Source organism: Parasteatoda tepidariorum, chromosome 7 (genome assembly GCF_043381705.1).
Source record: "Parasteatoda tepidariorum isolate YZ-2023 chromosome 7, CAS_Ptep_4.0, whole genome shotgun sequence".
Lineage (NCBI taxonomy): Eukaryota > Metazoa > Arthropoda > Arachnida > Araneae > Theridiidae > Parasteatoda > Parasteatoda tepidariorum.
Genome location: NC_092210.1, coordinates 76699643 through 76711076, shown reverse-complemented (window position 1 = coordinate 76711076; position 11434 = coordinate 76699643). Strand labels below are relative to the sequence as shown.

At 29.3% G+C, this 11434-nt stretch overlaps 2 protein-coding genes across 3 annotated transcripts in view; one reads left to right on the top strand and one right to left on the bottom strand.

Annotated features, from left to right (window-relative positions):
• Nucleotides 1-496: 496 nt before the first annotated feature.
• The window catches only part of LOC107454749 (micronuclear linker histone polyprotein), a 31633-nt gene continuing 20695 nt past the window's right edge, over nt 497-11434 (top strand). The window contains exons 1-2 of the mRNA XM_043039327.2: nt 497-546; nt 644-769. Of these exons, the coding sequence (XP_042895261.1) occupies nt 723-769 (47 nt within the window). The 5' untranslated portion in view covers nt 497-546; nt 644-722. The remainder of the gene's footprint in view (nt 547-643; nt 770-11434) is intronic.
• Nucleotides 1780-9356, bottom strand: LOC107454748 (Chondroitin sulfate synthase). 2 transcript variants are annotated; one of them, XM_016072028.3, is made up of 3 exons: nt 9028-9356; nt 7301-8080; nt 1780-5722 (listed from the first exon to the last, which is right to left on the bottom strand). In XM_016072028.3, exons 2-3 carry the CDS (start codon nt 8063-8065, stop codon nt 4250-4252), a joined length of 2238 nt encoding a protein of 745 aa, XP_015927514.2. In that variant the 5' UTR covers nt 8066-8080; nt 9028-9356; the 3' UTR covers nt 1780-4249. The 2 variants fall into 2 exon arrangements, with proteins under 2 accessions (XP_015927514.2, XP_015927513.2); XM_016072027.3 differs by having other exon boundaries at nt 8950-9211.

The window sequence follows — 11434 nt, the reverse complement described above, 5'->3', positions numbered from 1 at the left end:
ACAAGAAAACCGAAATTATCGTACAAATCACTGTAAGCTTTACGCCTTTTAGTCATTTCTGAAATTAATACATCGAAAATGGCGTAATACGTTTCCATACGAAGAAAATTTCAGCATATATTTTGAAAAGAGGGGAGGAGTGGGGGAAGGAGGGGAGGGCCCATAAACGTCTGTGCCTAGGGCCTACGAAAGGTATAATCCAACTCTGCCGTCACTATAATAGACGTTCTGTCTTTCGTTCTCTTTTAAATGCATTTATACAAGATCATACCTTTTAGATTTGCTTAAGTTTTTGGTTTCGTTCCCTGCTGGCTAACGCTCGACAACCACGGAGTTTTCAGATCGCTTCGCAATTTGAAATTTTCATTTCTTCCCTGAAAACTTCACCATTGATGACTTCACGCGTATTGTAAAATATTATGCTTTTTTAAAAGTAAAATTACTTCACAAAAAGTGATTTATTTTACAATATGCATAAACTAGGGATGTACCGACCAACACCTCCCTCTCCGGAACAGACCAATATCACCGGGTATCCAGAGCCAGGTAACACTGATTTATGTTTTGTATAATAGTCATTTAAAAAATAATAATATTAACTAAAAATTTTAAAAAAAAATTATAGTTTTTTAAAACCATGTAGTGAACCCAATCAGAAAGACGTGCGAAGATTGCAGGATGCCTGGGGCAAACGATTAAATTTGATAATATTCTTTCCTGAAATGAGGCGTATAACGCTTAAAATGGTTCAAGAAACAAAATTGGAAAGGTATGTAGTAATTATATTTATCTAAGTTTATATTTTGAAAACTTTTTTTAATATAAATGCAAGCAGAGCCGGATTATACCTTTCGTAGGGCCTAGGCATAGCCGTTTTTGGGCCCTCCCCTCCTTCCCCCACTCTTTTCAAAATATATGCTAAAATTTTCTTGCATATTTTTTTTTAACATTTTTATTAATATGGATTTTAATTTACAAATTTGTTTATCGAACTTTATCTGCAATACCGATATACTGCCGATATTGCAGTTGATATCGATAATACCATTATGATTAGTTCGATCGATAACTATGTAAACACTTCACAATTATTTTTAATTATATTAAATTTAAAGCTAAATTATTTTTGTCAACACATTTTTTTCTCCCAAATTTTTCGTAGGCCCTAGGCACGTGCCTAGTGTGCCTATAGGTTAATCTGGCCCTGAATGCAAGTAAACGGATGCACTCCAAGTACTTGCCGGGGACGTACCATCCCTTTGGAATTAACGATAGATACAGAAGAAAGACTCACAAGTACTTACTTTGCGACGAATCATTCATACCAAACCCTATTATCCCAATAATCCGTCCAGCAGACATACAAATTATTCATTTTGATTACAGTTCTCCTAACAATACCGGTACTATTGAAATATACACAGATGGTTCAAAGTTGATATATATTATATAGGAGCTGTTATAGGAGCATCCAACACCTTCAGAGTTGGATGCTCCTTTATTGTTTACAATGATAATCACCTATTACAAAAATGCAGATTCAGATTAACCGAACATTCAACTATTTTTTAAGCCAAACTTTGGGCTACACATATTTTTTAGGAAGGAAATGAGTTTTTATTATTATTCATAATTAAAATATTAACAATTATATCAATGTGCAGTTTCTTTTTACCCAACCGTCTCTATCCTCTTTATTATAACAATAATAGTAAACATTAGGATACTCTGTAGGAAAAATTAAAAAAATTCCTAATTAGAAAAAATTACAAAAATACAAAAATTTCAGATATTTATTTTTAATTCAGATAACAAAAAGGTTTATCACAGTTAGCAAATAAGATTACATAGTTATATCATCAAGCAATCTTTGGCACATTTATATAAAAATAAAGAGAAAAAACGAGTTAGAAAAAGAATTACAAATGCATTAAATAAAAGTAGTAGGCATTTTAACATAAGGCAATATTAGAAAGTACAAATAGTCTACATTATTACACACGTGACACCATTTATAGCAATAGGTTGGCCACTGCCCAGACAAAACCATAATTCTTTGAGATTACTAGAGTAAAATTCATAAAATTTAGCAAATTGTCTTGATTTAAATTAACAAAATTTTTCAAGTAATTTAAATAATTACATATATATAATTTTCTATTAAGTTTTTATATTTAAATGCAATTGAAAAAGTTTTGTATTAATCCAAGCTGTTAATTTTTCTAACTAATATTGTTCATTGTTCGAAGCCTGTAATTTTCATCATATTAGAAAAAAAAAAGAATTATGAATTCTTTAAAAATATTTTATTACTTTTTTTACATGATGGACAGGAATTGGTTTTCAAAAATGATTATTTTCTTTATATTTCAAGATGCAAAGAAAACTAAAATTAGAACTTAAAAAATGAATTATTGATCCAAATAGTACTATAATATATAACACTAGTAGTATATATTATATTATACTAGTATTATATATTATATTAAAGTACTATATAGTATATAATAGTACTATAATATAACATTATTGCTATAATATATTTTATAGTAATAAAAGTGTGACTGGATAAGTTTTAAAATATACAATTGGTAACATAAAAATACCTAATAATAAATTGAAATGCTCAGTTCCTAGTGATAAGATAATATTCATTCAATACTGCTAATTGCTGATATTCCAAAATTTTTCTTTCTTAGAGTTGAGGGTATATTTTCCTGAGAATTCCAGGTTTTCTCAGTGACTGGCCATCCTGGATACACATTACAATATTCAATATTGTAATGTGTCAATATTGTTCAAGTTTCCAGATATAGCAATTTGTAACCAGAGGACAGTAAAATTATTAGGTGAAAAAAACGAAACTTTATACAGTTATATTTGACAAGTTATATCCTTCTTTCTCATTTTAATTGATTTTGCATCTTTAATAACAAAAATAAATAAATTTATTTAAAAATGTGGTACGAATTTGATTGCATAATATATAATGTCCTATTATCTAAAAGAAAGAGTTAATCAAAACTGATTAAATAAAAGAGCAATTCTTTTGTAGTTTTAAATATAACAATATACAAAAATAATTTTATTTCTCAGCAAAATTAGCATCACTAGAATTTTATTTACTCAGTAAATAATTTTTATATACATACATAGCAACTTTATTCTACTAGATTTTGCACTTTTTTTTTTCAGGTTAAATCAAAATGTCTCCAATTTTAGTAAATTTTCCAAACTCCAAAAAGTTTGGAAATTTTTCGAAGAAACTGCTACTGTTTTTATGACGTTGGAATATTTAAATAAGTATTACTGCTAACTAATGCTGGACACTGGTTCTACGAGTTTCAGGGTGAAAATTATTGTGGGCCATGTTCTCTAAACACAAAAAAGTGAACACATTTTAATGACTAAAATAATTTGAACACATGAATGCTTAAAAATTAGTTAGAATAAGGTGTTAAAAATAATTATAATGTAAAAAAAAAAATATCAAAGAGCACATTAGAAATAATACATTAAACAAATACAAACTTTACGCAAGTGGAATCATGAGAACAAAGATAACATTTCTTTAAGAAAGATTAGTGGCATGCAGAGAGACAGTGGGGGCCGAAGGGCAAAATGACCCCAGGCATCTTGTCGAAAGGTACATTCAATCCATGACTTGAGCACACTAAAACATTTAATTTGATGCTAGATTACTAGAATTACTTTAGTAGGAATTTACATTTTTTACAGAGTAAATACTTAAATTTAGGAAAACATTTTATGAAGATTAAAATATGATTGGTAAAGAAATTTAACTATGAAGTTTTCGTTACTTAAAATGTAAAAGTTTTTTTCCTCTTAAGAATATTTTGTTAAAAATATGAAGTTCTTCAAAACAATAATTATTTCCACACATTATTCACACATAAAAAACTAATTTTAAAAGGGGGATTTAAATTAATACGTTTATTTGCCCTGCCCAGAGTTTAACTAGACTCTTCTTTTCAGGGACATTTAATTGAGGAGTTGGTCCCAGGCATTCACTTGATACCGAACTCCCCAAAGGGCGATAAAAAAAATTTAAAATACCATAAGAGATAGCTTTGTAAATTTAACAATGAACATGTTCAACAAGATAACAAAAAACAAAGTAAAAGTTTAGGTAAATAAAAGCATCAGTAAATTCATAATAGTTAATTCCCTTTAGCTCACATCTCTCAATTGATTACAGATTAAAAAAGTAACATAAATACATAATATTTTACTCTCTGCTGCTCAAATATTTCTGCTTATTGCTTAGAATTATTTTAGCAAGTGTCTTTTGGGATGCCAAACTAGATAATTTACTCCCCCAACACATTTCATATTGTGAATCTTCCAATTCAGGACTGCAAGTAATAGGGTGAAATACATGGACAATTCCTGGATCAGCGGCACGCAGAACTGTAAGATTGCTCCGAACCACTTTTGAATAAAGATCAACATCTTCCTTTCCCCATCCTCGAATTGAAGTATCAAATCCTCCAACTTGTCTCAAATCCTCGTTATATATGCTTACAATGCCATAACCAAACTGTCTCCAATATCCCCTTTCTTCACTTAAAGAAGGTATTTCTGAATCATTTTCTAAATATTCCGGATCATATTCACTAAAAACAACAGGAAAATAGACCTGCTTAGATTTAATTGTATTCAAACGTATTCTATTCAAGACGCCGACATCAAGAACAATATCAACATCAACAAAAAATAATAAAGAATATGGTGAAAATGCTTTTGCACCAACTTCCAAAGCAACTGCTCTTGAAAAGGGACCTTTTGCTTCAATTAACCGTAAGTCATATGCAGGATACCTTCTTTTTAAATCTTCTAAAATCATTTTAGTTTCAGTTGAATCATCTTGCTCAGATTCAAAATAAACTACAGCTAGATGAACTTTCTCTCCAGTTTTTAAAAAAACCACTTCAATATTATTTAAAAATCGTTTAAAATTTTCCAAACGTCCATATAAAGGAACGATAATATTGATTTTAGTATTCATCATATCTGTGAGTGATGGCACAGAGTTTTGATTAATATCTTCTTTAAACTCTAATTGGGAGAAGGCTTTTTGAAGATAAGCATGACGACGAACAGGAACAGTCATCTTTTTACCCCTGTACTTTCTATATGTTAATAACATATCTAGTATATAATCAACTCCAAACAAAGGATTTTCTCTAATGTATCCATATAAAATTTCCTTGAAATCTATAACTCTTCCTCTCTGCTTAGAATATTTATTAATAATTTCCATTACTTCCATAACTACATCACTCACCGCCAATTGTTGGTAAGCTTCTAATCGCTTTTTAGGATTAATGCTAGAAATAGAGAAAATATGTTTGCTGATAAAATCCCAAGTCAAGGTTTCATCCCGATTAACAGGGAAAAATTTGTTTAAAACAGGTTTCATTCCTAATATTGAGATATTGTAGTGATTTATTAGGTCATTATTTCCAAAAGGTTTGGTGTCTTGTAAAAGATTTTCCATCTCAAGAATGTCTCGATATAGATTTAAAGCATTATATCTCAAATCTTGTGTGTGTAATCCATGAAAGTAGCTATGCATGCGATATAGATAAGGTGGTTGCTTGATAGGATGAAGAGTTATGGCTCTATGGATTTCCTTGGTTTTTAAACGACCTGTGAAAACTTCTTCTCCACTGAAGCTGTGGTAAAATATACTTTGCATCTGGAGAAAAAAAATATAATATCAATTATGTGAATGAATTTCAAGCATGTTTGAATTATTTAAATCACTAAGAGTATTTATACATATATATTTTTAAGAAATATTGAGATAATCAATATTTATGCGTTAGATATACAGATAAAGAGCAGTCAGACAAAGTTTTTCTTGAAAAAGAAAGATACTTTTTTTTTCTTAGAAAATAAGTTTGCTCTTTATTAGTATTTTAGAAAGAAAACATTATTAATTATAGGTAATTAAGTCATTTCTAAAAACAAACTACCAATAATTTGCAAAAAATAAATTATACCTCAATTAATTTATTTATTTTATCAAACAGTCAACTATTTTATCTAATAACTTATTTAGCAATGCACAATCTTTTTGAGTGAAGGGCCACTTAAACAGCAGGTAAACTAACCAAGGGTCGTATTTACACATTTTGACGGCAAATATAATAAAGACATGCTAAAAGGCAATCTCTATGCATATTTTTTTTCAATAATTTAAACTCAAAAATAAGAGAAAATAAACATTTTAAAATGCATTTTTTTTTAAAAAAAGGTATTCATTTAAAAAAAATAGTTTTAAAATCACTAAAAAAATTTGCTACAAATTAAAATTTATTAACCCCCCCCCCAAAAAAAAAGAAAACTATAAAAATTAAATCAGTTGAGACTAATCCTAACAAAGAAAATATTTGTAATAGGATTCAGAATTAAACCAAGAAACACAGATAATTTTACCAGTGTCTAATTATTTAAGAACAATGAATAAATTTTTTTCAAAATAGAACTTGAATAAAAAGACAATGTTTTTAATGGATGGCAGCTTCCTTTTACAAAAAAGGGTGCATTTATTGGGATCAAAGGGCAAGCAGGGTGGGCTGCCCTTCAAAAAACACTTAGGTAGAACACTGCTTTTATCAGGACTTTGAAGTAGAATCTAGAGGCTATCAAGCTGCCTTGTTAAATCCTAGGCTTTACCGATAAAATATAACTTCTACCAAAGTGGATAGGTAAAAGTATTAAATATGCTTTAATATGATTCTATTTTGACCTTTCACAAAGTTCTCACATTAAAACCTAGCATTTCCCAGATAACAAACTTTTACAGTAACGTAAAACAAAAGAAAATTATAATTCTAAAATATTGAATTTAAAGTTAAACAACATTAATATTTGTTTTCTTTTAAAGTAAACAACAGACATAAGTTAAACTAATATATTTGTTAATAAAAATGATTATTTGATCTGTTTTAGGAATATTCAGTTAGAATATCCTCTAAAAGCATTGCTTTTAAATTTTATTCATTCAGAAAACTTGTAACTCTTGAAAAGACAAAATTTTTCACAATTGTATAATACATATTAGATGTCCTGCAATCAACTAAACAATTATGAAAAAAAAATTGATCAAAAAGTTATTGTTTCATTTAAAAAAGCAAATTGGACTACAAGAGCACACTAAAATAATTTATGTTGAAAAAATAACAATCACTAACTTATAAACAAATGCATTAAACTTATGATTATTTTGAACAAAATATTTGCAGTGGTTCAATAGAATTTTCACACTCACTTCATATGACCAAGTACAAGGAATGCCAACAAACTTTCGGACACATCTTCCAACTTCTACATCTTCATGAGTTGAATAAAGGTTTTTGAGGCAATATCGAATGTGAGGAATAACTAATCGTAAGGTGTCTCGACTCAGAATCATTCCGGGTCCACCCATGCAAAAATTTTCATCCGGTTGTAAACTGAGTTGCCCGAATTCAGCCTTATTTCCAAGACCAGCTTGTCCTATAAATTGAGGTTTGCTACTATTTACAGATCTCAAGAACTTCTCTAAAAGTTCAGTTCGAATATAAACATCATCATCTGCTCTCATAAACCATTCAAAATCATCAATAAAGTTGTCGTGCATAAACTTTAGCATTAAAAATGACTTCTTTTGGGGAGGATATGAGTCATCTACATTTTTAAGTGGAACAAGTGGAAGAGGAAAGTTCGATTTAGATGTAGAACTGGAGAAAAATATAAGTTTACCAGGTACTGTCTGACCCCAAGTATTGTGAATAGCTAAAGCTCTGGTTTCTAAGTATTTCTGAGCAGTCATCACACCAATAAAAAGAAGTTTCTTATCTTCTGATAACTCTGAAATGTTGACAACATCTTCTATAAGAGTTTCACTATGAGATTGATTCTGAAATGATGCACTTTTACCAAATGTTGCAAAACAGGGTGATTTTTGTAGCAATATATAACGCAATTTGGTGGTGATAATGAAACCAATGATGGCACCGAAAAGTAAACGCCACACAGGAGAAATACCAGCCATAGTTAGAGATAGAATCTACAAAAAAAGACAGAAATGTCAAAAAATACAATAATTAATAAATATAAAAAGTGATAAATGTATAAACATGAATTATTCACACTTTTCAATCTTGGGTTTTTACTAGGTTTCGTCAAGGTGGACCCAGCCCATAAAGACCCAGTGAGTTTTTTCAGATTGGGCCCCCTTGCAATAACCCATCTTTTTTCCCACCAAGTGGGTATTTTCACATTTTATTACTTCCGATAAATTTTCTTCGTAGTTATCAAACTAAATTGTACTTTTAAATTATCTTATATAATTGTGGTAGGCTACACAAGTACACGGCATTATAATACCTGGTCCAATATAAATATTATGGGTCAATATTAAGAGGAGATAAAGGCTTTTGTTATAATAAAGGTAATTTACTTCGAATTCCCTCATTTATCGCTATTTAACATAGTCTTATATATATATACACAGAAACCTATAGGACCATATTGTAGACCCCCATTAAGCTTATAATCACTTCCCCTGGTAGGGTACACTAGTACACGGTAATATAATACCTTCCAATATAAATATTATGGGTCAATATTAGAGGTCATATAGGGTTATGTTAATACAAAATTTTTGCATTGAATTTCCTTAATTATATAATTTTATAAATTTAAGTTACTAACTTTTTATATAAAATACATTTTGGTAGTCTGATTTTCACAAACAAAATTGTGATGTACTAAATACAGGAAAAAATAATGTACACGATTAAAAAAAAAATGTATTGCTAAATTATAATGTATTACTTATCTATAAAACAAATTATGTGTGATTTGCACACACATATTATACTTATTACACAATTCATGGGATAAACAAAGTTAGGTCATTTATACTTTCAATGCCTATTCAATGATTATTTTAGCAAACACAAAATTTCTGTTAAAAGGAGATAAGTTTCCATATACGAGCACGAATATTACCAAATGTTGATCGTATATATTGTCTGTGATAGGTTTCTTAAAGCTGTGACATTGCCAAATAATTGAAATGCATATTTTGTAAATTTGAAACTCTTCAGGATCTCAAAACTTTTAAGAATTTACTTGACATTTGTTTTGTTTTTGATTTGCAGTATCAATACGTTTCCGACTGCTTATGTTTGTTGAGTTTATGATCTTTGTGTTTTTGGGCTAGTTTAAATTTCTTAACAAGATACTTAATGGCAACAGTAATTTAAAGGTACGTTGAGGGAAAATTTAAAAAACAACAAACAATTAAAATAGAGGGAAATCGAAGTACGTTTTCATATATTTTAAAGATTTATCGAAATTTTATTTTAAAATATATTTATAATCTAAAGCAAAAGTAATATATTTTTGTTTCGATCATCAATATCAACTGAAACAGTTAACACTTTCGCTTTGTCATGATATGTTTATATTGCAGCGGATGTTTAATACAAATTGTTAAGAGAGATTTTTATATACTTTCTCTTTAGGACATGCATTAAAATGTCCAAAATTGCCTTTTATTCTCATAAATAGAGTATTTAGAATTCTAACTACTTGAATTTCTATCTGAGAAGTTAATGATTTTGTAAAAATTCGATTATAAAATTCTTATGTCAAATAAACGACTTCAATTTCTCGAGCAATTCAGCTTTCTAGTTGCATTATTGAAGGAGTTGGTATTATGTAATTTAGGTAGTTCTAAATATTTATAATTTGAAAATTGTAATATAATAAGCTGAATTCAATTTTATTAGAAAGTGGTAACTCTATAAATAGGCTAGAATGATGTAAATAAAGGTTGTTTCATTGAGGATATTTCCGTATCGTGATCTGTTGCGGCAGTTACAATCGCCATGGTACCAAATAGATTTTAAACTTGCCAATTTTTTTTAAAATAAAAATATGTAAGTGTTTGCCCATTGGTGGCTACGAGTTATATTTTTCGAGTTGGTCCCTTTCTGTGATTTTTTTTTATTTTTTAGTTTCTCGCAGGCCGCTGTCTTGAAGTTGCCAAGACTTGGCGATTTCTCTGCTACAGATCATGATACAGAAATCTCCCCGTTGTATTTTTTGTGAAATAAGTTATTTGTTCATTATACAGTTTGAAGGTTTCTTTATCTCATAAGTTTGAAGCATTGTTTAAAATAAAATTAGGAAATCTCATTTCTTCACTCACAACTCTTATCACCCACAAACACAAAAATATATCTCACTGAATGACCTATACTTTTCAATTTTTATCTTTTGAAATTAACAGAGCGATTCTGCTAGACTTTGGAAAGTACAGATCCTTTAGACTCATGATTTCCCAATTTCTGGGTCCTTTTTTGCCTAAAGCAGGTCTCAATTTAGATAATTATTTCTTTTTTTAAAGATTTACAAGTAAAGTAGATTACCATAATTGCACATTTTCATATCATTCACCTTTTAAAGTTCAAAATCTGGTAATATTTTTCAAAGCTAATAAGAGATACATTATTCTTTTTCGTGTCCACATATATATACATATACAGTCTACGCTCTTTAGTTAATTCTAATGACCACAACATGCCGACTGCCACAAGTTCCGTTTGAAGTTCCATTGATGTAATATTATTAGAATGTCCAAACTGAACCTTTCACTTCCATATGCTAATCAAAATTTTGTTTAATTTTTTTTAATATCCGTAAATCACTTCAAAAGAAGGTGTAAGACATTTTTGTGCTCTCAAGATTAACAGCTTTCTATTGAAAACAAGTCAATTGATATCAAAAGTCTCATGAATACTTATTTAACCACAATTTTTTTAATCCTCCTAATCTATAAACGTGAAACATCTTGAATTCCATTTGAATTAAAACAGAATGACAGGACCCCCTATTCTAAACCTAGGAGGTCCTGTGCATAATCTAGTAAAAAAAAAAAGAATTGTAAAAAATGTATTTCTTAGATTTATTAAGAATTTCAAGTGTATATTGCAGCGTCATTTAGAAATGAGTTTCTGGTATAATTTTAATCTTTAAATTTTTTAATTTAAAGCATTTTGTTTGCAATAATTTAAAGTCATGATGTAATTTAAAAGGCAAAAGAATTATTATTATTCAACAAATGCCAGTCATTGACTATTATGTCATTAGGCTTCTAGCTCTCCAGTACTTCTCAACAATACAGTCAAAGTCTTTTAGTGCAGAGCACATGTCCAAATGTGCAGCAGTCATAGCTTGTCCGGAGTTACATAAAAGACAATCTTGTGAAGAAGTCAGTTTGAGGCGAAATAAATGAGAATGTAGACAATCATGTCTGGTCAAAAGTCTATACATGACTACCGCAGTAGCACGGGGAAATTCGGAACACTGAGTTCCACTGCGAGATAAAGAACACTGCTAGAGGACATTC